The following is a 27201-nucleotide window of genomic DNA, read 5'->3' as shown; positions in this document are numbered from 1 at the left end:
TGAATGGCCGTCAACATCGGTGGTAATGTTTATGATGAGAATCTGATGAAAATGATTAAACCAAATTGTTTTTTTCATACTAGTGCTTAGAAAGACATGAACCGTTACAGCTTAGGGCTTGTCGTCACCGCGATAACAGCAAGCAAAGGTTTGGCTGTGCGATTACTTGAAGAACACCTGCTTAGCGACGTGATCTAGCCTAGAGACCAACATATAGCTGGTTTCAACATGAAACAAGCTATCCGACACTGTAATTCAGGAAGTAAGATACCAAGCATGCTTTTGCCTGAATATAACAAGAAGAGAATTGGCAGGAAGTGCTAAAAAAAATAGTACTTATACAAGATGGAAGACTATAGGAACGTGTATTTTTTTACCTACATAAAAAAAGCAACTCATTAGGATTATGGAGGTAGTCTGGAACGGAAAGAGCCACCGCACGAACTATCATGTCAACCGATTCACTCTGTAACTGACGGATAATTATTGGATTCAGTTAAAGGGGTACTTTGCTAAAAAACACTGATACAGAAATAGCTACCTCACACGTACCTAATAAAGGTGACGTAACACCATACAAAAAAGAAACAATAAGTGACGAATTAACTTTAAAGGCCAAATAAATTTTGATGTGCGGGTTCGATTAAGGAATAACAGGTAGTATGGGCTAGATATATTCAATAAGTAAGGTTCTGGAGTGACAAAAAATCGAAAAGAGACTTACAAGCAATTGTTTGTAGTCTGCTTTTCGGTTGGTTTTATTTGATAGAAGGTTAACATTGGGATTTGATATTGGTGTGTCTGAAACTGTAGGGCACTATAGGTCGATACAAAATTTCGTTCTAATAAACGGCTTATAGTTTATGGAGCTACCAGATATTAAGAAGCGCATGAGGGAAGCAGTAGGTCGATCTCAAAGTGACTTGAAGAACGGGTACGTACAGCAGAGCCTTGTGAGATTTGAGGTTTGTTTCTAGAAATTGAAAGACGTTATACCTACAACCATGGGGTTTTAAACACGATTCCAAAATTTACCTGCGCGTTAATCAATGGATCAATTGCGTCCAAGGATCCTGTTAAACATCGATGGAGCTGAATCAGCTGTGCAACATGATTTGGCCATGCAGGCCTAGTTTTATCTCGGCCCTGGGCAAACCAAAACGGTAAAATCGTTCGTATTTTAACGAGCTTTCCTGGTAATGTTTTGTTTAAATCTGAACTATGGCTTTAATTGCGGACTGTTAGCTGTAAATAATTCGCATCTAATTTCAATTCACGGTCTAATGAGCTCGACTTTTCGTGGATTACGTATTACATGAAAGCTACGGGTTGGGGGATTTATTCAGGCTTTAGCACCTGAGATGTTTTTTTCTTTCGTAATTAATTCTATACGCATTTTCATCTTTTGTTCTATTAGTTCATTAAAATACTGCTTCAGCTACCACTTCGATAATCCACAGGCAAAGCGTAACGCAAAAAACAATAACGCAATTTCCACTCGATCAAATTATCTCTTTGCGAATATAAATTGGCAGCGAAGAGGAAAAAGGCCTTTCGGGCCTATCAGGACTAACATCGGTAGCAGGCCATAGGGTTCATCCCGTACAATATCATACCTATGATTGAATTAAGCTATCGTTTGAAAACACAATGGTATCATTTCGTTTAAGATTTACTTGAGGTCATTCTATCTTTATTGCGTTGTCTGGATAATTTCCATTATGAATCTACGATAATCCGTCTCTCCGTATTTGCCTCCGTTATCGCGCGCCTTTATGTTTCTATAATAACCACTCATATCACCAAGCAGGCTATCTAACGTGCGTTTGGTTCTGGTGTCCAGTGTCCATGAATCAAGACGAAAGGCTTTGATCAATTCTTTTACCCGTGTGGTCACACAGATTCACACAAACCCAGACACATGCACATACACTCGCGTGTCTAGATAATCGAAGCTAGTTAAAAAGCAGTTTATGCAGACGACTGCCTCTAGCTAACTCGCGAAACCTACTGAGTATCGATCATTATGCGCAATGTTTATAGTCGGCCTTTCGAAATCCATATGTATGTAAGAATTGCTTTTTTGTTTTTGACTTAAAAAGACAGCAGAATTACGATTATAATTAATACGGAATAATGGTGATGTCATTGTCACTATTCTGTCGATTGGGCACGAATTAAAACGCTACTATCTTTTTGGTTGGTTGTAAGTGTCGAGTGGTTGTCTAAGTAGTGAGGATAAACGAAAATCGCCGGAGTGGAAACAATAGCTAACAATTATAAGCACAAATCCCCGAACATACGTTCGCATACGTAGGATTTTGACGGCTTTATTCCGCTAAAAACAAGCAGCGTCAAATCATGCCTTACGCCATCATTCTGCATATCATTAATAATAATTATATTATTATATATTTATTGTTACTAAGCTTCTGATTCCTGTTCGTTGACCCGTTGCCGATTGACCACCCGCATTCGAAGGTTGCATCGGAGAAGCAGACGTCGATAGGGATACCGTTACTTTTGCGCATCTTCTTCTCTGCTTTCATATTGCGCTTACTTCTTGCTACTGTGTATATCGTACTTATTGTTCTTTTGTGTGATACGCCTATGTACAGAAAGTGGATTTAGTTGATGACGTCCGGCAGACGGCGGCAGTAGCAGCAGAAATGGCAAAAATCGTTATTTTCTTTGCTGTCATTAGCTCATATCGTAGTTTACATGACCCTCTAAATTTACTCTAAATCATATTCATTGTTTTGTTTCTATGTACAAGCAACCGATCTAGCTGACGCCGGCCGGTCGACCTCACGAGAACGAGCAGCGGTAGAAGTGATGGTAGAAGCTGTTCATTCTCTAGCTATTTCGTTTCTTAGCTGAAACAACATTTTTAACTAATGCGCGTGTCAAGTAAAATCGCGACAATGTCACCGCTATGTCAGCTTGTCATTATCCATTATTATATACAGGAATCAGTCCAAAGCAAACTGAACATTATAACGTTGGTCGTTTTATGATACGTCGTGCGGCGTCCCGTGGCGGGTTCCTCTAATTTGAAAAGGTGGGTGTTCGTGTCGTGGTCACGGTATAGTCCTGTCGACTGCTAATTGCTCAATGTCGGAGCATTGCCAATGTTGCTTTCGATGTTGACGCAGTCTTCAGCATTCGCCCCCTCAACAATCGCACGTTTTTACCCTTTCGTGAAAATATATATCACATCCTCTGCTTAGCAGACGACCCGTTTCCAGTGGCGAGCAAATAAAGAGCGTGTTCGAACCATACGAAAAAAACAAAACTATTTCGACGATTTTTTCGAGCTTCTTGCCGGAGTAATTGCGAAAGCATTGCTATAGGTACTATCAATCAGTTTTGGGTTTCGGTAGTGGCTCGGCTATCGTGCAAGCACGTGCATGCACATCCACAGACACAATAACACACACAGCTATTGTTTATCTATTATTTATAATAACTATTATCGTCATCGTTGATTGTATGTATTTACAATGTTATTGTTGTATTTGCGATGCTTATTGCTGGACTGGACCACACGCAAAATACTATAGCTATCCATTTGTGAGTTACGCATAATTATAGTATGTTCACCGCTTCCGAAGTTGGGTGTACGACAATGTTAAGAAATAGCTGCCTGTGATAAAGGCAACAAAATATAGATTTGTATTGTTCGTTGTCCGGTGCATATACAGTATTTCGTTGACGTTTATTCAACACGCAACCTCTCGCCGTTATCATCAGCTTTATTTTCGTCGAAAATTTATGTGGTACGAGAACGCATCCGAACTGCAAGTAGCACTATAATACGCTACGGGTATGGCAAGCGGTTGGAAGAATCAAATGCGCTCCGTCACGACCCCCTGTCGTGTTTATCTACAATAATAACTATCTTAAGGCTTTCAGTACAAAACGCGCTTCTTCAAAGATCTGCTTCGGTTGTCGCTGCTGCCACTTACTGCCTGCAGTTTGTGTTCGTTTATGATCGTCATTGACAAGTCAACATCGGCGCTTTCTTATACCTCAACCCTAAACCGATATCGCTTAATTCGAAGCGAACTGAGTTAAATCCATATCACCATTCACGATTCGACCACAAGCCACATACACGTCTACACGCCATACGTACAAGGGCAGCTCATCGCCTTTGTAGAACGACAGATGTGAACACCCCCACATTGAATAGTCCTTATTCACCGTGAACCTGCTGAGCTAGCTATGTGTTTTATTGGCATTTATTTATATGTAGCTATATTCTATTACTATCATCATTATTATTATTATGACACCACAGAGTTGTTTATTGGCTTAATATTAATTATTATTATGGTTCGTGTTTTACATGGGGTGCTGTGACGTTTCCCGCACCCCGCTACTATGATGTAAAGCGGTCGTCGACGCTGGGGTAACAACTGCCGCAGCCCCCGACGACGGCCGCACTGGTGGCACGCTAGAAGGTCTTGAGCTAGCCGAACCGGCGGGAACCGGAGAACTATCTAGCGGGGGCGAAGGTGAAAGCGAGTGGAGAGGATGATTACTTAAATGAGAAACAGGGTTACCGACGGCCGTTAATCCGTCATTTGGCGCACCGCTAAATTCGAGTGGTGACGTTACATCGGAACGTCGGCTATGCAGGCCAACATTCTGCTGCGCTGCTCCACTGGACGTGTGCATACTTAGCGGTGAGCCTACATCCACCGGACTGTGGTGACCTGTGCTGCTGCAAGGTGATGTGGCTGCACCCGACACGGTCGTGGGGGAAGTAGCCGTTGGAACCGATGGAACGGTAGCTCCGCCGCTAGGGGGTGCGCCTGGCGCCCCAGGACCACCTGATGAAAACATTGGCGGCCGGAAACTAGCTATCGGCTTCTGCTGCTGCTGCTGCTGTTGTTGAGCCTGCTGCAGTGCGGCCTGGCGGTAAAACACGTCGAGAGCAGCCATCGCGTTGACGGAGGTCTGCGGCGTTACACCCGCGTAGCTCTGAAGCCAGTAGGGTGCAGTTTGTAGCATACGCTGTACTGCTGCGTAGTTGCCTGCCTCAGCCAGAAGTTCGAGACCTACAGCTGTTTGACGTTTCCATTTTGTCCTGGAAATAAGTCATGTCGCAATAGCAAGCAAAGGGATGTCGCTGTTAACAAAGCTAAGCAGGCCAACCTTCTAAAGCGTTCAGCTTGCGACTCGTGCAGCGTAGAACAGAGATTAAATCTAGACGAGAGATAAATTGATAGAAATACACTCGTGCCTTTTTTGTTTTCACTAGGGTTAGACGTCTTCGAGTATAGGAACATAGTTATAGATAAACACCCGGCACAAGTAAGAGCGACTCACAAAGATTTAAAGTATGTGTAAGTAAAATACTATTTCCATTAAAAGCGGTCGATCTTTTCTATGAGATTTATTACACACCTTCGGTTCTGGTACCAAGTTTTCACTTGGGTATCCGTTAGATTTAATTTTGCAGCCAATTCCATGCGATCCTGGACGCTGAGATATTTCTGTCGTTCGAAACTTTTCTCTAAGGTCTGCAGTTGGTGATCCGTAAAAGCAGTTCGTGCTTTCCGTTGCTTCTTCATTTTGAGATTGCCGCTACATATATTTCCCGAACCGCCACTTGGCGGTGAGTCAGTACCGCGCTCTGGGCTGTCACAGCCTTCTGAAAAAACCCGCGACAAAAAGTACAAATAGGTATCTCACTTAGATAACGCTTCAACGGGCTAGATTATTCCCCCCAACTATTACCGGACTATAGATTGCTGTAATTAACCGGCTACCTATTTACCTACATGAGTGACCTGGAATAAATCAACCAGAACAGCTGCGTCATTTTTCCCTTAGTAACAATTAATGTGATTGTTTGTTGAATTTGTTCATTGTGAATCGACCGATCGACCATAACAATAAGAAATCCTTGAGCTATCGTTGCGCGCAGAAGAGTAGTGCAGCTACCTGTCCAGAGCAGCGTTCACGTAATTATCTAAATTCTATTATAGACAGCGGTGGGTGTTGGTGACAAGGCTGGTTGTCAGATTCAAGCGAACGAACTATTTGTTACTCTCTGGTGTTTTTGCTCCACGTTTGTTTTCTGCTGTTTTATGAATAGACAGAGATAAATAATCAATAACCGTCCCACTGATCTATGTGTCGATGGCTGGACAAAGCGGGTTGAATAACTAGTCATGAGCCAAAAATATAATAAATGTTGTTATAATATATAGCATTACAATAGCTTCGGAATAAACATACTCATATACATATATAAATCAGACTGCCGTCTTGGACAAGCGGGGTTTGTCCGAAAGGGTCGTCGAAATACAATGATAATGTCATTATGACTGGTCCCTGTTTGCTTCATTACAGAACCATTTTTCGTTCGAGTATTAGCACAACCGAGTGCGACGTAACGTTATTCCTCTACATTTTTTTGAAGGTGGTGCCAGCGAGGCCGCTTCCGAAGATGGCAAATAATGATAATGGCGTTTCTCGCTGATAATGATGTTGCGATCGAACTTCGCGCACGCACGGACGTGATCATCCTATCATCGGCCATTGACGCAGACGCGATTGCCGCCGTTACAAATGTTGCTGTTCTTGTCGTATTTGTCGTTGTTTTTGTTGCTGTTGTTGATGTCAGTGGAACGACGCGAAGATTTGGTTAAGATTCTTTTCAAAACGAATCGCAGTAATGAAATAGAAGAGATGAAATTACGCTTACTCAGCACGAGGACGACGGTTTCACTAAGCGCACCGGGCCAGACCACATCGGACTGAACAAAGCTGAAGCAATGGCAGCGAACGACGTCTGTCAGAGGCCGACGCTTGAGTGCAGATGCAGCTGTCAGCGGTGTGCGCACACCGCCAGATAGCAACAGTCCGATAGCCGAAGACGCCGCCGGCCAGCAACAGAAATCATCGTTTGATAATGTCCTACTGAGTGACTGACCCTTTCGTTACCCGCGTATTTGACCAGAAACGGCCAATGTTTCAGCGTACGTCTATCTTACGTATATGTCTTACACACGCATATGTGTATGCGTGTGATGGAAATGCATAAACGTCTCGACAACCATTTACTATTTTACCCCGATGAGATCGTCCTGAACTAAATGCCAGCAGGATTTTGCCTCGTGGAGTTCACCGGAATGTCCAGCGTACTCGATTAAACTCGACTGAATTGATTAAATTGAGATAAAAAAAAAATCGACTGAATTGAGATAAAAGTCGACTTCAGAGAGGGCAATGAAAACCTCACGCACACGTACACATAAAGAGACGCGTAAAAACACGCAAAACACACACACATTGCTACGTCTCGCACTAATAGTAGCAATATCAGGTACCGAACGATGGCGTTGGGATAGGCACGAGCGCCCACAGGAAGACGTTCACGGTATTACCGTGCGTCGATAGCGCTGATAGCTTTTTAAGCAGTTTGTAATCAAGATGCATTTGAACAGCGGCAACAAAATGCGATCCACAAAACCCATAATTGGAGGAAATCGGAAAGTCAAAGAAGGAACAAAAAGTGCTAGATAAAGGACTAATTAATTAATTACTTGACGTACTCTGGTGCATTTTGATTTATTACTGTTGTTGTTGTTGTTGTTGATTGTTCGTCTGTATATATATATATATATATATATATTGGATATGCTGTTAGTTATGAGAAAAGCCGCTGCTGTGTGCGGCTTGTAATCTTTGTTACCATTGTTGCTATTATGATTTTTATTGGACGCATTCGGTCGACGGAATGTTCTCACAAATTAATAACAACTGAAAGTTACGAAGGCGCTATGCGAAGCGAATATAATGCTAAAGGTGTGATTCATAATCATTCGAATTGTTCATCCATTTTATGAAAAAGAAAGGCAAAGAAAAAAAGCTGTTCACGAGCGAAGAGTCATCTGTCCAACCTTGTCTTTTTGCCAGCTCGCTGCTGCTGCTGCTGCTGCTGCTGCTGCTACTGTTACTGCTGCTGCTGCTGCTACTGTTACTGCTACTGCTACTGCTACTGCTGCTGCTGCTGCTGCTGCTGCTGCTGCTGCTGCTGCTGCTGCTGCTGCCGTTGTTCATAGCCAGGGTGAACGGCGTCACTCCGTTGCTCGCACAGCATGGCCTGTCTCGGCTCTTGCCTGGGCTAGCCACAGCTGGAATATAAACGCGATTTTACCCTCCGCACGACAAGCGAGCGACGCATCTGCGCTGCTACTGCTGCAGTCTTCTTTCTTTTTTGCATTGGCTGCAAATGTTGGTCGGAGCTAATACGGCGATGACAGCGGCCGCAGCCGGGAGACAGACGGTAGACGGCACAACGGATAATGATTTCTATCATTCGACTCATTCCGGTGACCGCCTCGCAATTGCTGGCATTTCGCCAGAATCGCCGCTAACGCTAATGTAGCACTAGTTTTGCTTGTTTCGTAGGCCTATGGCCGTACCGCGAACATCTACCCCACTTCGATGCCCGATCATTGGCGGTAGCCACTTCAATCAATTTACCCATTTTATTGTTAACTTAGATAATGGCAAGAATGATTGTGCCGCTGGTGGCGATGAAATACCACAATAATCATTTGTAGTAGATATACCCGTTCCAGTATCAGATTGCTATGAAAACTTCAACAATGAACAATATTTCAAAATATCGATCGTGAATAAAATCCTCACGCACACCGCTAACCAACAAAACATGTCATTGTCCTGGGTGCTTCGTCGCCAATCTGGGTTAGATGGGCTTGTTTAATGAGATCATTTACCGAATCGCCTGTATAGAGCAGATTAACAATCTGAGTTGTCAAACATATTCTGCAACTATGGGGTAATCATTGGATGCGGGATGCTGTGCGACTAAGGAAGGCAAGACGGCAAACGTACAAGCGACCGAGAAAATAAGTTTCTTGCCTTATTTTGCCCGAAAGCTGCGACCGGATCGGATCGATACTTTTGTTACTATTACAATCTGGCTACTCAAGAGCTCGACTTTTCCTTCGCTAGGCTATTCCAACGTGATCTTTTAGAGCCACTATACTGTCCAGCTAGACTATGCTACCTACACGCGTGCGGATCAAGTAAAAGCCGGTTCTATTCTATGACAGGCTCAAAATAACAACCAATTCTCGCCTATTTTCACGTTAAACCAAACATAAGCATGTACACCTAGACATATACACACATACATATATATGTGCATGTGTATATATCTGTACGAAGCCCGCTTTCTAATACGTATTCAATTGGTTTGATAGCCATTCTAAGAAAAGTAATTTGCGAGTAGCGACACTTGAAGCGTGTTCGATGTTTATCGCACGGTAATATTTTTAACGCGCACTCATCTTTATATAGTTTTATGTTTCTCTTTGTGTTTGTGTGTGTGTGTGTGTGTGTGTGTGTGTGTGTGTGTTAGTCTATAATAGATACCCACTTGCTTCGATCAGCGATCTAGTCAGGCTAAATCTTGTCGTTCGTATTTGTAACTATTCACTTGAAGACAACTCGTTCAGCATTCGGCCTGCTCCCTTCTCGATGGCTCAAATAGCCGCGCTAATGCCGACAGACTGGAAGGATTTTGTAGCTAAACCCGCAAAGGCAGGCTGCTCCTCCTGCCGTAACCGCGGTCGCAGGCTTCGACGGTGGTAGCCTAAGGACATCCTTCGGTTGTTGTCGGATGTTATTTTTTTGGTGGTGGTCATTTCTGCTGTCTTTACGCCTGTACGCGTTGAATTCCACAAATGTCGTGGTTGAGTCGCTCATTGTGCCGACTGTGCCTGGGCAGTGATCGAAGGATGCGCATGATCGCTTCACGCCCCGCCACCATAAAGTTAGCGCTTCAGAGAAAAACAGGGACACAAATAAAATATAACGCACGTTTCTATTCGTGACGGAGTCAATGGTACTAGCATTGCTTACATTATTGTCGTCGATAGCCTCTAACAACACGGCTAGACCATACAAGATACAATGATGAAGTTTTTCTTTTCCATAATTTAAATGCGTATAATGTCGCGTAGATATGAGAAACACTAATTGAAAAGAGGTGCCCTCAAGAGAAATTTTAGAGGGGAAAAACGAGGTTCGGTACGTGTGGTTGTCGACCAAGCAAGTTGACTTTATGCCGTTAGCGAACAGCACGTCGGACCGAAACTGCTGGTCACTTTGACACTGTGAAATTTTCTGCATCAGATGATCACGCAACAGGCAGTGTATAAACGTCTGTTACCTAGGGTTTTACCCATATTGTTGTTGACAAGCTTGTATAGCCTGGCTTAAGAAGTGGCGTTCAACATTACATGGACCACAACGCGACCTCGTTAAGTGAGCATCAATTATCAAGAATCAGCGATCCTAAGCGAACAAATCGGTAGACTAGATAGACAATCAATGGTGTTATTGGAAATTAGCCATTTAGAGCCACCCCTATAGACTGGAGATCCAATCTAATAATTTGACCATAGTTGCCCCGCTATGAGATACTAACTTCGCGGCAAGCTTGTTTAAAAGACAACTGCAAAGTTGCGATTTGTTCGTGCTGTAAGTTGAGCTCAGATGCCCGATGATCAACGAACCGTTCCGGTTCTTCAGTAACAAATGACCGTTTAAAGGGTCCGTTACACTTGATCTATACCAATGGAAAACCTCCACAGTTATTGCTATCGGACCTAAGCCACTGCTGTGACACGTTCACTCAGTCGCGCCACCTATATACCGTCTTAAATGACCTTTCGTACATTTCATTGCTAGAAATGGATGAGACATTGCAAAAGCTGACGCTTGTTCGGCTATATCTGTGCAGTTTTTGTCGAGAAAAGAATACTTAATAACGGGACATTTAGATACGGCTCCGAACGAGTACATGGTAAAAGCCCGATCGGATGGATAAGACACAATTAGAAGTTGGACGATTCCGACCGACTGTGCATACGAGACTGATGTTAAATGTCCTTTATCTTCAAGGCAGCAACGCCCTGTAAAAATTCGATTCGTATGCATTGCTAACAAGTTTTCGAGTCTGCTGTCCTACGATGTGGAAGTGTGTATTAAGGGTCACCCAGGAGGGGCCGTTAGGTAGAGGCAGCGTATATATGGATACGTTGCGTTTTGACCTGCTTTAGTTCGAACAAACTCTGCCGAGTAAAACAGTCATTTCGTTACGGTTGCTACTGCTCCAAACGGAATTTTCATGTAAATGAATTAGGCCTTCTATTGCTTATGTGTGGATCGTACATTCGAGCCGATAATCACAAATCGTCAGCATCATATATCATTTTATCGGCGAAGGGTTATTATCCCACTGGGTCAACACTAGAGGCTGGCGCGGAGGTTTTCAAAAATTATGCTAGCACGATTTTTTTAGGTTAAAGACTATCTTACGACCCCTTCCCGTATCATACTTATCATTTGCAAGCAGCAAGTTGTATGCGAAAGGTAACCTTACGTAGCCCGTCTAAAATGAAGTACAAGGATGTCGTGTACATATATGTACATAAGAAATGGTCGCCGTACGCTTTCGAAATGTCATTTGTCTCGCGTTTATGTCGAATGATTTCTGTTAGGTCAAATGCGCCCGGGCAGGTGCGCATGCACAGGCAGAGATGAACTATGCTTGTTAGCTTAGACATGGCGATACCTCCCCGATACTGGGCTGATGTGGGCCGTCGCATTCGGTTCCGGTTGACTGTCTCGGTAAGTTGTGTAAGCCCAGTGGTAACAGTAAAAGCGAGCTGATCTGTGTATATGTATGTACGCACGCCCTATATTGTGTTATAGTATTGTCAAGTGAAACGTCAAAGCTCGTAGCAGCTCCAGCAGCAGAAGAAACATCGGCACCTTATAGCAGTAGGTAAGTAGCTGGACTAACTACAATAGCCATAATCGAAGTTAGCTCAAAAGAGGTCCATCGATTGGTTCTCGGATCGTCAACTCGACAAACTTTACCAGCAACCCGTTCGAACGCACGACTATCATGGCCGCTACAACAACAGTCAGCCGGTGTTATAGAGCTTTTCGAATCATCACCACTAAATGACTGCGGCGACAATAGCGGGTACCGTTTCTTCCCCTGAACGATACAGAATTATTCAGCCATTGTTGCCATACAGACATATCGTCAGCGTTCGCGTAAAAACACATCCGCACAATATGTGTATGTATATATATGTGTGTGCGTGTAGAACGATAGGTAGCGCACGCAAGCAGTCGATAATTTGCTCATAAAGGCAAGCACATAAATAATATATGGGCTAGACGCAGAGGCGGCCAAATTAACCTCAGGCAACGCACTGCTACAGATGAAACAGCAGGAGCACAGCAAAATCAGTGGTCATTCTTATGAATCATATATATATATCGGATACAAATATAAGCTCTCTTCTAGACAGCCGGCTCTCATAGACTGGTTTTGTTTAAAGTCATCCGTTTACGGTAGAGAAAAGGGCGGCAATCATCTAAATGTTAGGGCGGGCTTCGCAGGTCCTCTTTAAATAATTATCCTGACCGTGCAGGCGGGCATACGGTCGTGCTTTTGTTTAATATAAGCGCCCTTTAGAGACGCTTGGCTATTTTGGGGCGAATCTCTATTTTTCTACATTGGCGGATACAACACCCGAACAAATACAGAGATAGATAAGTGAAATATAAATAAAAAAGATAAAACTGAAATAAATACAGAAAAAGTTTTGTTTTGGGAGAATTCGGGCGGTTGGGTTCATTACCTTCACTTCGCATATCCGGGACGTACTACAAAAGTAAGTTAAGCGACGGTTAAGTGACCGGTCACTTGCATTATGATGCATATATTAAAATGTATTGTCTAAACGTCCCGCATTTATAACATGCAACAGTATTTTTTATAGAAAATGCAGGAGTCGACATGTTAGATCCGAGAGTGACGTTGCCATTACGTGTGTTGGCCGATGCATTCAGCTCTTGAATAACTGCGTCAGTCGACGACCGAGCAAGCTTCAAATGAAAACCACGGTCTTACCAGTGGCAGTAACGGCTACCGAACGATTGCCTAGACAGCTGATAACGATCATTAACGACGTTAAACAATTGAAATTCATTTGCTCTCGTTTGCAAGAAAATCCAACGGCGGGAGGAGGCTTGTTCAGAAGGAGAAGAACAGATCAGAGACACGCAATGGGTGCCACGTGCTCGGTGCGTTTAAATGACTATTTGCTCCGAAGCTCGCGCAGCGGCTGAGACGGCGATAATGCCGCCGCCGCCGCTGGATGGCCACTTTTTCTTCCTCATATTGTTAGATCTCTTGAAGCCTTACTTCATCTTTCGAATTCTTCACTAATAGTCGGCCAAGGAATTGCGGATTTCGCTAGTGGCAAATATGCACCTTTAGAAGTGGGTATTTTTTTAGCAAACGTTAAAATAGGTGAAGATTAACGATACCACAAACTATCAATAATACTAGTTAGGCAGCTCGAACAATGTCTCACATCTCTGGATTCAACAACTGATACAAGATAGCTGTTAACGCCTCACTCAAGTGAATTTTGAGTTTCAACATATATTCCTACCCCCTAATCTTTTAATGCACCCATCAACAGGTCCTTGTGCAGAGGATTATCTGTCGTTTAGTCGCCAGGTTGCCCATAGAGACAAATAGAAATTAATGATAATGTTCAGGTTACGTATTCAATGGTCACGGAAATAACCTTATCAACGAACAACTGACAGACGCTACCCATGTTTGGACGCTCCGCGATACTGTGGGTGAGGCAGCGATAAAGATACTCGTGTCAGAGTCTAACTCGAGTAAAACATGCCACCAGAAAGATCATGGGTCCAAACCAATCGAGAATATATTCCTTTCGTTCTGTGATGGCGGTGCAAATTAATCATGTTCAGTTTTACCTACTTTCTTGTAATACAGGTGCCAGTTGCGGATAAAGTATCCAAAAATAGAGCAGTACTATACGAAATTAGACAAAATTCTGTAATTTTAATAATAATGGGCATCGAGCGCGCTTCGTATGTGGTAAGAACCGACCCAATGTTAGAGCATATTGAACGTAAGCTTAGAAACGTGAATACCATTTGGAACCATATGAAGTTATGTCGCTCTTTACACTTCTAACATGATATCGTTCTGACATTTTGCATAACTTGTTTGAACGCCATAGGATTGCGTGACTTCCGAACATCTCGTTCCTTTCCTTTGTCGGCACCCTCATGCTTAAACTAAGAGGCTCTGCTGTGTCGCTGCGCTCCAGGGCTTTGCCTGAAAGAGTTACGATTTTACCATGGCCGTTTACTGTAATGCATGAAATTTTACCCTTACAAACGGGATATTATTGTGGCATTGATCCTCCGATACGGCCATTTATTTATAGACAGTACAGATATGTAGATAAATGGCCATTTAATCGCATCCGTAACATGGATGAATAGCACGAAGGGGTCGTCAACTAAAAAGGAACATGTAATTAAGTGATTGTAAATGCACCAGTGGTCCTCGCGATGTATGTCCATCTATCTATCTATCTATCTATCTATCTGTCGTTAAACGCGTTCGACTTAACGTGCGCTACTGTGATGTGTCACTTAAAGTATGGTCGAGGTGGACTGGCAATCGCGCGACGACCGTACTCCGACAGCCCATACGGAAAATGGCTCTTTAAACAGATGGCGGCGGCGGCGACGGTGACGGCAGATTTTAGGCGCGTTTACTACCGGTGCTAATGCTGCTAAATGGCACAGTCACAGACACGCCATAGAAACGGTGCGGTGATAGTGGCGGTAATAGTCCAACGGTTTCGTCAGCGGCAGCGACCGAAGCGACATCTAAAATGGCGGGAACCGCTCCCATCGTCAGCGGTTTTGTGGGATCGGACGAAAGAACGAGCAGAACGCGATGCTTTTGCTTCTGATCCTGCTGCCGCCGGCAACAATGTTCGCCTCTAAGGCAACTAGCCGGACCCGATGAGTACTAAACGCCCCTTAGCTCATTCCGTCATTCCCACGGATCGGGATCATGGTCTGTGGACGATAACTTTAGGCAAAGAATAGACAACTTAACAAAAGTAGCCAACGTGGCTAACGGGTGCAACTCTCCACGTTCTACTGCTACGACTACGTTGTTGTCGTAGTAGGTAGCGGCGTTACTGAAAGACTGCCACTTGGAGTTGTTGTGGCAATGGCAGCAGAAATTCGTTGTTCTTGTCAGAGCTGAAATATCTAGCGGACGCTAGCGGGCGCCAGATAGTTACATGCTCCGCTAAGTATCTCGGCTAGTGGGCACACATACACACCCAGCCATACACGCACCCAAAAACACACATATTTGTAATGTTTTTGAGCATTTTTCTTATATTGATGTTTTTGCAAGGGGTGTCGGTGCTATCGTCGTTGTTGCAAATCTGCACCAATCGCCAGTGCAATGCCGGCCGCCCATACTATTGAAAGGTTCGTGAAGTGCCGCGTGAAATAGGAAAAATCTATGATAAGCGGGTCACAAAATTGTTGCAGCTACAATCAGTATGTTCAGCCCAAGAGCTCTACAGTCGTTAGCTGGACTTCTTCATTCGGCAGTGCCGTATGCGGCACGCAGTGTCGAAAAATTATCACCTCTTCTTACCTTCTAATTAACCAATATATCCATATACATATATGGTGAGAAGCTAGTAGCGTCAAGTCGTTAGAGAACTACTAGTTTACTCGTTGCAACTATATGTAACTATTGCAAGGGTTTTTAAATCAGCTGGAAAATAGGTTACAGTTTGCATTAAAGTCTGCTAGCTGGAACTGGCTAAATGGCAATGTTGATGAAGAAGCGGGTATCTTCAGAACGATCGCGGTATGAAACGAACAGATGTAAGGGCATCTCGGAAAGGTTTCGTGAGACATATTAATAATATCAACACTGTGCTTAGCAGTCTTGACTTCAGCCGCGTGTCACTTGCTTTGTGCAATTAGTTGATGGCACATTTGCCATTACGTCTAAAGTGAAAAGTCGACAACTTCTGCTTTAGTATTGTTTACTAATCTCAGGAACACATTGTAGTCCAGGCTCGAACCCAGCTGAAGACATACGTTTCGTATCGCGCTGGGAGCCTAACGGCGATACCGGACCTAAGACTCGAAATACAGAGGTTTACTCCGGTGAGCATAATTGTGTGTGTGTATGTGTTTCTCTGTACTGTGTCTTTAGGTTAAGAGTAAACTACTAGAAAAAGGACCATATCTTTGACGGGCTCGTTGATTTCCTTTAGGACCTAACGCTTGCTTTCGAATCAGGCTGTACGAACCGGTCTATTTTTTCTTGCAGCAATATGTTTCTACAAGCATACTATCGAAATTTCTAAGATGCACGCAGGTTATAAATGTAGTGCAATCCATGTTATTGGAAGTTTCTCTTTGGCCATACCTTAAAAAACGGAACTATATGGAAGCGCTCGCTATTTTTTCGCGTTTCATCGTGGTTTTTCTTGAGCAACAAAATTAATATGATAGCCACTTCGTTTTTCTCATCACCACAGTGTTGCCCGTCTTAAAGTTATACTTTAAAAGAAAATCAAACACATGTTGTTGTTTATACAAATTATTACATCGAGTTCAGTTATGTGATCAGTTTTTTAACACGATTTCATTGGTCAGAGCTATGCGGGCTGGTGCATTTGAAACACATACGACATCAGAATCTGTCGATGTATGTATGTATGTATGTATGTATGTATGTATATATGTATGTATGTATGCATGAATGAATGTATGTTTGTGTGTGTGTGTCTTCGTTTGTTTGTTTGTTTGTGTGTGTGTGTGTGTGGCACTCGTTCTACAAAGTGGCGTCGTCAATAACGTGTCAGGTATAGTTGCTTTCGAGGGAAATTTTGACGACTTTACTGGTATGACGCATCGCTCCCCGTTGCAACTTCACTTGATGGATCTGTATGGGTCAACTACATAGGTGTCTTCAATTGATCATTCCTACTTAAAATAAATTAATTATAGTGAGTCTATTTCGGCTACATAATACACACGTACCAGTATAACTTTTTCTTTTTCGTTATATTGACTGTTGCCAAAAATAAGGTCAAACAAAATTTGGCTTATAGAATCAACCCTTCCCGATGTACTATATGTAGCTAAGAAGTTCGAGAAACCGACCTGAAGTAAGGAAGGCTAAATCGTTTTTGCTGGGACCTTCGTGGGAGGCATTGCTACCAATAACCATCATATATCTGAATGAATGTGTATCTTTCTGACGCTGACGGGTGTCAGCGTGAGAGAGTAGGTGGCAGACGTTTCTTACAGAGGCGCCCTCTGAAGTACTATAACTTGAGCAGTTACGTATGATATTCAGGACCTGTAAAGTAGTCAGCGCACTACGCAGTGTAGTTGAAAGCACTCGAAGCCGTATGACAGCAATTGGCGACAAGCCACCCGCATCAGAGCTCATTCACGAAATCGGGTAGCGTCTAGTACCATATCCACTGCCGCCAATGAGGCGATCGGCTTAGTGGACGCCAGTTCACCCCAAGCTGTGTTGTTATGGCACTGTTCGTTCTTAGGTTCGTTGCTAGCATTATATGTTGTATGACGTTAGATAGCTGCCCGTCCGCATGGCGTGGCCAACCGGAGCGATGACACTTTTACTCGAGCCCTTTTCAGGTCCGAGAAAAGTTTGCGAGACTCGTCTACATGAACACGAAATGCTGCAACGTAAATCACTCTCCGTCCGTTAACATATCGTAAATGGAGATCTGTTGAGGGATGACGGCGTCAATTGTTTCATGTATATATACATATATGTCTGACGGACGACGTTTTCCCACGCTGTGCGTCGGTGCAAATATATACGAGATGTTGAAGAGGCTGGTGACGACGACGCCTGCAGCGGCCGGAATGGATCCAGAGGATCTTCTCGGAACATTACATGGGCATGAGTGTGCCTGATTGGCAGTCGAAATTCAATGGGATCATGTATCGTTGCAGAACGATTTAGATCACTCGATTAGAAGGAAGAGCTTTAAATTGGAACGGTTCCTCGGTCGTATCGGAACAGGTTTTGGTGACCCTGCCTCCATGGAGTGCCGATATATAGGTAACATTCACAGATCAGTTGAATACTTTATGTTGTTGTAACGCCGAACAGAAAACTGGTTAGTCAAAGATTGAGTGATGTCGACGCATCGCAACTTAATCGCGTATATGTGTATGAGCTACCCTCTAATTAGCATTTAATGACATATAATATAATAACATATAATTTATCGGTTAACATTATTAGTAAATATCTTGTATTCGGCAAAAATAGCATTATTGAACAATATTGGCATCGCCTCCCGTACTAGATATAACGTACTTACACTTAAGCTCTATATGTACGCATGGTGTGAACCACGAGTGGACCAGGCAAAATCATTCTTACACAAATTGTAGAAGTTTCAAACATGTTCCTTCGGGTTCTTGAAGGTAAAAATAAATTATTTCACCGTTACATCTAAATATCGACTACAGAAAAGCGGTGGAATATACACTCCTTTATTAACTAGATCATAGCTTCTAAACTCCTTTGGCCTTTGTCCTAGGCAAAGTGGGTCCGGCCAACCACTTTCTGCTACTCCCACCATGATCCATGTGGGCTGTTCCTTCACGATAATATGTGCTCGGAAGGCATATTTGCCGCTCTCGCTGAAACACATCAGTCAGCTTCGCAAGCACCGTCCCTTCGCAAATGTTAAATTCGGCGCATTTTCGTGGGAATAATTACTAGTAAGCGGGGTAATCAATGCTTGCTATTATCGAAGAAGAACAAACATCGCGCCAAAGTCTATATACTTATTATATACTGAATGCTTCATACGTGAACTCGTCTCAGTGAGTTTCTTGTCAGGAAAAACGTCTAGGCCGAAGCTTTGTACTTTGCACACCAGTTAACGTGCACTAAGTCAAGAGACCTAATTTTAGCGTGCAATGTCTCCATTAGGTCTTCGGTGTTCAACTTAGGTTCGGCCGTGCCACTGGCTGATAACTTTGCTGACCTCTCTTGAGGGACCGTGTTTATTTCAACAGTTTTCATTTCGGCTGTCGATCCGTCACCCTTCTCACGCCTGCTGTCCATCGATCGATTGCTTCTTGGGTCTCCGCCGGCGATCTCATCAGGAGAAAGGCAGCTGCAACTGCGGTGATGACCTGCGCGTTGCTGGCTCGACCAACCGCCACCTTTAGCGGCAGCAGTAGTAGCGGCAGATCGTCTGCGCAGCAGAGTAACTGGGTCCGTCTGGATCTGAACGAATTGCTGCTGACGACGCTCTTGGTGCCATTTACTGATTACATCTACTTATTTTTCGCGTTCTCATTGCGCATTCCCACTCGTTGACAAGAGAAATGGCAGTATTAGTATCACCAGTTCCAGTGGCTGAGCCACCCCCACTTCAAAGTGGCTGGCTCCGTCAATGCAACAGACATTTTCTTCGTTCTCCTTTTCTTTCCCCTACCCTCGTCCGACCATCAGCGTCAACTTTGCTATTGCTTGCCTTGTCCCCAGTTCGTCATGACCACGTTTCTCTATTCTTCGACTTCGTCGTCGAACAGCAACGCCATTGCCGGGGGCGGCGGCGGCGGCAACGTCGTCTCCGTAGCAATAGGTATTTTTTTGCTTTCTTGTCCTCCCGCTCATTCTCTCCGTCGGGTTCGCGGCATTTCGTCTGCTTCTTCTGTGGTTCCGTTTTCGTTGTTTCCTTTTGTCCACTATTCGTCCGTTCGTTCGTCTGTCCGTCTGTCGTTTGCCCGCTTGGCCGCCCCCCAAATTTCGTTTATTATCTGCCTGTAAACTCTATCGCCTTCGGCTTTTCACGCACTCAACTTCAAACTCACCCAGATGCTATGACTTTTCTTGTTGTTGTCTTTCTGAATCGATTCGGTTTTGATCTCTCCCCTTTCTCCCCTCGCCCCCGCCCCCTGCCTCTCGCCTCCCGCGTCTTTTTGCTGTGGGCCCGTCGTCCGCCAGTTCGGTCGCTTTGGCACCCCTTCTTTCTATTTTCTCCCGTCTTTCTTTCTGCAACCTCCCGTCCTGTTTCGTTGTGTATCGCTCGCGTCGGCGTTTTATCGTCGCCTGTTTCATTTTCTTTGTTCAAATTTTCTTCCTCGCTTTTCCTCCCCCACCAAATATGCAGCGGCGTCGGGGGCGGCGGCGGCGACGAACGCAATCTTTGTCTTCTGCTGTATGGTTCCTTGTTCCCGCGTTCCCTTCGTTTTTGACTTCGACTACTACGGCTGTTTGCAGTGAGAAAGCTGCTCCTGTCGCTATTTGCCGCTTTTTTTCTGCTGCTGCTGCTGCTGCTACCGCACTATCTTATCGCCGTAGTCGTGGTCGACTTCGTCGCTTCTCACCTACAGCTGCTGCTGACGCAGCTCAAAAACGCGAAGCGCCTTTGCTTCTGTGCCGAATTTTTGTCGCACTCCTTCGGTATATTAGTCGCCGAAGGGGGCGGTCTTTTTAACTTTGTCAAAATGGGCACTCACTGTCTGTGTGAGTGAATGACGCGGTAAGACGACTGAGGAGTGTGAGCATGAAGCGATGCTATTTAGCGGTGACGTTTGGTGTCGGTGTGACAGCACGATTTAGCGATGCTACCGCTGTCATCGTTGTCGTCGGCCACCGCCGGCGGCGACAGTGAGTTGCCTGTTGCGACGTCATTACCAAACTCTCTACGTTGTCTCAGGACCGACTAAACAGAGCGAACTGAGAGCTCTGTCCGCGCGACGACGAGCGATAATGAGCGAATGAACGAACGAACGAACGAACGAACGAACGTACGTCCGTCAACAAAGAGCGACTACCGCCCAAATGCGAGCGCGCATCCGATCGTTCCAACAAAGAAGAAAGCACCACGAGGAAAAGAAAAAAGCTGAAGTAAAGTAGACAAGCGTATGTCTAAATCACCTGCTACCGATATAAATTTAGCAGCGGCATCAGATCCAATCCTCGGGTTCGATCCTGTCTCTGACAGGGATAGCGTGTAATAACGCCTTATCAGTAAACGCGAGCAGATTGGGCCGAAACGTCACCACCATCGCCATCCCAACCACAACTAATACATGTATATTGATGCAACAAGCGATGTCATCGAACGACTTAGATCTCATGTTTTCTTCTGTGTTTTTGTTTGTTTTCACGTGTCAAGTGGACTAGCCGAAAGTCAGCAGAAAGGATTTGCCTGTGGGGGCTAAACGAGTGCGGACGGAATAAGATACTGCCGTCTTGTTTCCAGCAGACTTCATCTGATACGGGCAGCGGTTGCTGCTGTCGCTATCGGAAGGTAGTCGTTCAGTTTCGTAATGCCACACCCCCACCCCCTTTCCCCCGTATTTAAGCCTCTCTCTTCATTTCACGCTGCGAGATAGCTACTCCTTTGAGTTGCTTCCGAACGTTCCGCTGTATGCAGGCGTACACGCACATCATTTGTTGCGAAATCGAGAACGATCAGTGCCGTCAGTCTAACGGGCTGCCGCAACGCTGCTCAGTTGTGCGGTTTTCAAGATGCTCTAATGGGCAACACCAACAACGAGCTCTGCTGCCTCACTGTTTCTCCGAATCATAATTCGTCCTCTATTCTTTAGCTTACTTATTACGACAAACACCAAACAGGGGCTTGGACAACAACGTACTGGCCTTGTTACTGCATTTGGACGGACACAGCTTGAGAGGGAACGAAGGAAAGTCTGAGGACGCCGTCGCGTCATCATTATAAGTTTCAGCTCGTTTGCAGGTACCGAGAGTTGCGTTACGCATTTCCTTGGACTCTATGGAAAAAACCGAAGAAAAATACTTCGTTGATTGACAAAAAGGAGTCATTTTAACTGCGCATATTTGATAGCCTGCCTGCTTGATCACTTGTCTTAGGTCAGATTATTCAGGTGGCGGCCAGGTAACTTGTAGGATTATGGAGGCTGTTGTTGTTGTTCCGTCGCCCCCCCCCCCTCTCTCTCGTGTGTGTGAGCGCGCATTTCTCTCTCGCCTTCTCCCTTTCCTTTGTTATAACATTAACCGCAGCAGAGTAATGCGTCGCTGTGGAAAAGTCAGGCAACCCCGACTGGCAGCTGGAGCACCCATTGTGAGCGACGCGGAACTGCTTTAGTATCAACAAGACACGTCCATAAAGAAATACGGTACGCATAGTTAGCTACAAGCCACGTTCTCATAGCTAATTACACTCTACCATGTGCCTGAGCACTCCGGTGCTCTGCGCGCGATTAGCTCATGGTTACATGTGGATTTCTCTGGATCAGGGTAGGCTATGAGTGGCGTAATGTGACTGCGCCTAGTCTACATGAGAACTCGTTCGCCAGACAGACAGACAGACGGACGGACGGACAGGGAGATGCCAGCTGGGCGGAAAGCTGACCCGTGCCAACGGTGTCACTCTTGTAACTATTTGCACGGCGTGTCTTTTATGAACATTTGTCGTAGCTCTACTTACTGCCGTCGTCTCTGGAATAAACTTATATTCCCACATTTCGCACAAGTGCGCTCAAAGGGGCCAAAATTACGCTCCATTCGTGCGGTTCGTATTTTTGCTACGTGGCAGACAACAGCCCAGAACGGCCCGCGGCATTTGCGTCGGGGCTCGAGATACCGATGAAGGGTTGACATACTTATTAAGGAACGGTGTCCTGCTAATGTTAAATAACGGCAGTTGGACTGACCTGGAAGTGAAACTGAAACCAACACTTTATTGCTGTTTTATGGTAGCGCCACCAGCATGACGCTGGCTCGGTAACAAGTTAAGTGGGCAAATATTTATACATGCTATGCTGTTTATACGAACAATCTATCACATAACATTACATAAACAGATAGAAGAAGGCACGAAACAGGACATGGACAGGAGACCGGGCTACACATATGGCAAAGTTCCATTTCTACTTCCTTCAATGCTGTTTTATGTACTTTAGCCACAGTCACCTAGAGAAAAGTTCGTCGCCATTTTCTAGCGCGGTTTTTTTAAAGATAACTGAACCGTGGCAACAAATTTCGCTGAAGATGCAATTAATACAATGCGATTTGATGCGTCCGCTGCACGGAAAGATATACACACTGAGCTAAATCAGCTAGACGGATTGCGTAGATAACGCAATGCGCGATTCATGATAGATAGTTTCTGACCTACCGACTAACTTCTCGCCTCATTCTTATCGATTTAATAAGTTAATGTTTCATCTTTATATTCTACAACGTTGTTTTTAACTATTTGTATTGTTCGTCTTATCTTACTCGAAGCCATTTCTCGTTTAGCAGATTATCAGTTTTACACGGGAGAAAAGCGTTTGGCGGTTGTTCGATTTTTTTCATTGCCAGGCTATCATCGTAGATATTTCGACGCAACGCTGGAGAAAACGTCGAGCGCACTCTTTACGGTTGGTGCACGTCATTTTGTTTAGCATAGAAACGTGAAACGAAACACTAAGAACGAAAGAGTTCCGAATCATCTCAATAATATGTAGACATTAGGTTTTTGCCTTCCCCAACAAGAGTCATCATAATCATATCGTTGCTTGGTTGTTACACGGACGAGTGAGCCAAAGTAGAATTAACGAGTGTGTCTTAACAAAGATAGAGACGCTATACGACGACTTTTGCTGCACGATGCTGTCACGGAATTGAAATATTGACTTCAATTGAAGAAATGCGCGTGACCATTTGATTTGTCCCATTCTTGCTTTGTCGATGCACCGCGAACACGGCCAACGAGACTTCACGAGGCAGCTCAGCTCCGAATTAGTGAATGGCAAATTATGGGCGCTTGTCGCTCGTTGCTTACATCAAAAGTTAGTACATCTCTCATCGGAAACAAATCGCCTTTGTTCAAATTGGCCTATGGAGGATACTAGTATCGTCCGGAAAGAGAATAGCTTTACAGCTCTTCTATAAGCGTCCTCGTTCACTAGCCCCTCCACGCCAGCGACCTGGCGATTCGTCCCTAAAGTGGGGGCAAAAGCGTCTTATTTTTTCTTTCTGCTCCGCTCTGTCCTGTATACTCGGTGCACTTTGTCGCTACTTCGGTGCAGCTAACGGACAGGGGTTGCCGTCGATGCAACGCCAAGAAGTATCAGGAACATCACGGTTATTGCCGTGGCTATTTCTATTTGTGAAACCATTATTAATTGAAATGGTTTTGGTCACGGAACAATACCACGGTCATCGCAGGTGGACGAACTTGAACGAATAAACATTTCAAACGATTCCCGTTTTTCACGCTACAGACGATAACAGCGATAGAAAATACATTAGTAACATCAGTGGCCCGTTAGAAACTAAAGACTAAAAACGTCAGACGCAATGAAGCCAGTGAAATGTTTAAAACAAAACAAATCGGTGATTGGTCTGTTTGCGGTGCGTTTGCTGCTGCGGCTTCGTTGTTTCCTTTAATAGGGCATAGTAAGTTGTAGAGGAAGCCGCACCGTTGAGCGTATATCAGTCTAAAGTTTCATCAGGCAATACAACTTGTATTTGTGAGTAATTTTATAACGTATTTTTATTTCGAAATATTTTCCATGCCAGGTAGGTAAGCGTTTGCCAACACTTCTATTACCTAGGTAATAACCGCTAGTTTGCAAGGCAATGCATTATTATGTAACAGCATGACGATTTCTGATGCGGAAATTACGGCTATTTTCAAAGGAAGACTGTAAATTTTCAGTTGGATCACCGAGATAAGTTCCGAAGGTTAATCGTTGTAAGGCATTTTACATCCCCTTGCCTTCTGCCTGCTTAAAGCCCGGGCATTTTTGGCGAAAAGCTGCTAGATTTTTCTTTGCATTTTGCATATTTGAGCAGCCGTCTAATGAGGCTATCGCCTGATGAATATATATTTGTATGTCTATATATATATATACACGTCTACATCTATATCAGGGCAAAGCAAGGGATGCTCGTTTGCCGACCGACGACAAACCCGAGTCAGTTCGCTTTAATATTCAATCAATATGGCACTTCAGTATCTGAAGTAATCCAAAGTCATTTCTCAGAGGCGAAAAAGTTGTGCACAGATATTTGCAGACTAATTTATAAAAGTTACCTTTCCGTCTACACCATTGTGCTGCTCTTGCCATCGCATTATGCTCTACTTTTTCGGCCCACCGGTTCACTCGCCCACCATATTCCGTAACCGAAACGGCCATAACTGTTGCTGCAGCTATATATATATATATACATACTAAGCCGGCACCGATAATGTAGCAGAGGCCGTAGCACTAGTTTAATACGTAAAAATAAAAGACAAGTCTGTAAAAAAGACCCAAAATGAGCAAATTTTTTTCCCGTACAATTTTCACGTACATACCTCTTACGCACCACTATATTATCACCTGATTTAACTATGAACCCCCATGAGATTTTTGCTTGAACCTAAACTTTCTGCTGCTACCAGAAATAGGTATGATCGTTTCGTTGGCGTATTTTTGCTCCGTTGTTGTCAGTCGACTCATCGTGTGCTGCGCGAGAGAAATTTTCAGATCATAACCTCATACATACATACATATATATATATATATATATATATATATATATATATATATATATAGATAGTGTGTGTGATATCATAACCAACTGGCGTGGGAAGTGGTCAAATAAGCAGCATTCACGCGGACACGAAAGCTGGCTACGGAATATGATAATAATAAGAGGAAGACTAAAAAGGAAGAAGGGTATTCAATGCTTGTCGAAGTGAAGTCACCTAAATCGATGCGATTTGAATTACTCTGGCCTGCCTCTGTGTAATGTGAGCGATAATGGCGGCTAACTCTAGCTAGTTTTAGCGGCTTCTTCGACAGCCTTTACATTTTTCGAGCCACTGAATCAGTCAGCGAACGATGAACCAAAATCCGGTGAAATCTCGCCGGATCAACGGGCGGATCTCAACCAGACGAACGAAACCAAAGAAAGCTACAAAAATGTATGGCTTCCTAGCCGATAGACGAACTATATGGCGATTCATAAGGTTTCCCATTTCCGAACAAACTGTAATGTGGAAAATCAGCATGTATGCAATTTTCCATATGTACCGCATGATACACGACCACCATTAATTGTGGCGCCGACCATCTGTAACCTCACAATATATAACATTCTATGATAGACACATATATATATATATATATATGTAATTTTTTTGATGAAGATGCTTCCTTCGCAATTCTAACCTCTCAAAACTTCTATTCGTTCCTCCATATCGTTGCTTTCATCAATTTCTATGTTATATAGGTCGTCGCTAAGTTTTTTCACGGTTTTTTTCTAAATCTTGTCTTGTTTCTAGATTTAATCCCTCTGCTTACTTGACAGATTCGATATGGCTTGTGCACACGTTTGGTGAGTCGGACGGACCCTAGTTTACTCTTTATGGTGTGTGTATAAACGAGTAATTACCAATGAAACGATTTGTCTAGATTAATGACACGTTCTCACTCATCTTAGTGCTATTGTTTATCAGTGAGCATAAAGCTGATCCTAATATGCTTTCATCCGATTGAAGGATACGCAAAAATTTCATCTGGGTCAGGTGAACTTGATCCAGATTATCCAAAAGCCGTTATTTTCCGTCCCCACTCATAGCCCCGGTTCGCTGAGACCCAGTTGGCCGTGCAATCTGTTGTCTGTCGTTACTTTAGCCACGACTACTAACAGTAACTGCTATGGTGATTTCTTGCTATTATTGTAGTACGCTGAAAAGACACATTCGGAAATCAATTTCAATTGGGAGATGATCAGCAGTGTTTCAACCTCCCAACTTCCTGTTGTCGTTTCAGGCCCAGTGCGGTAGATGTTATGCATTATCATTCTACTTGTGCGCGTCGATGCCAAATGGACTAAACGGTCCTAACTTCGTGATTCCTGGCCTTCGATTGAAGCCAGTTAGATTATATAAACCGGGCTAAAGTCCAGGCATTTTGCGAGTGGCACGTAAACGTCGCGCAATTCAAAGTGTGCACTCATCCACGACATCAGTTTAAATAGCTTGTTGATGATGACAGCCGTAAAGCGAGGTAAAATCAAGCTCTAAAAAGGAGAAGGGACGGCTGCAATGACTAAATCAGCATTGGTAACACAGTTTACCGGATCGCGCGATCTTTGCTGATGTTTCAGTAGAGAGGATCTGTTTTATTCGTACTACACGGCCGCTGCTGTTGCTCTAACTATTTACCAACATATGTGCTTGTCAAGCTAAAATCAGAACAACAGCAAAA

General features: G+C 44.0%; 1 protein-coding gene across 2 annotated transcripts in view; it reads right to left on the bottom strand.

Annotated features, from left to right (window-relative positions):
* Positions 1 to 1665: 1665 nt before the first annotated feature.
* Positions 1666 to 27201, bottom strand: part of LOC111252888 (uncharacterized) — a 43031-nt gene continuing 17495 nt past the window's right edge. The window contains exons 1-3 of one of the 2 annotated variants that reach the window (XM_086993715.1): positions 7920 to 8407; positions 5416 to 5662; positions 1666 to 5095 (exon numbers count right to left, since the gene is read on the bottom strand). In XM_086993715.1, coding sequence (XP_086849841.1) covers positions 4348 to 5095; positions 5416 to 5662; positions 7920 to 8079 — 1155 coding nt within the window. In that variant the 5' untranslated portion in view covers positions 8080 to 8407 and the 3' untranslated portion in view covers positions 1666 to 4347. Of the gene's footprint in view, positions 5096 to 5415; positions 5663 to 7919; positions 8408 to 27201 lie in introns of those variants that run through there. The other variant, XM_086993705.1, reaches the window with a different exon arrangement.

This window comes from Varroa destructor, unplaced genomic scaffold (genome assembly GCF_002443255.2).
Source record: "Varroa destructor unplaced genomic scaffold, Vdes_3.0 BEIS01000001.1, whole genome shotgun sequence".
Taxonomy (NCBI): domain Eukaryota; kingdom Metazoa; phylum Arthropoda; class Arachnida; order Mesostigmata; family Varroidae; genus Varroa; species Varroa destructor.
The sequence above is the reverse complement of the archived record's forward strand: the minus strand, read 5'-3'. Positions and strand labels throughout refer to the sequence as shown.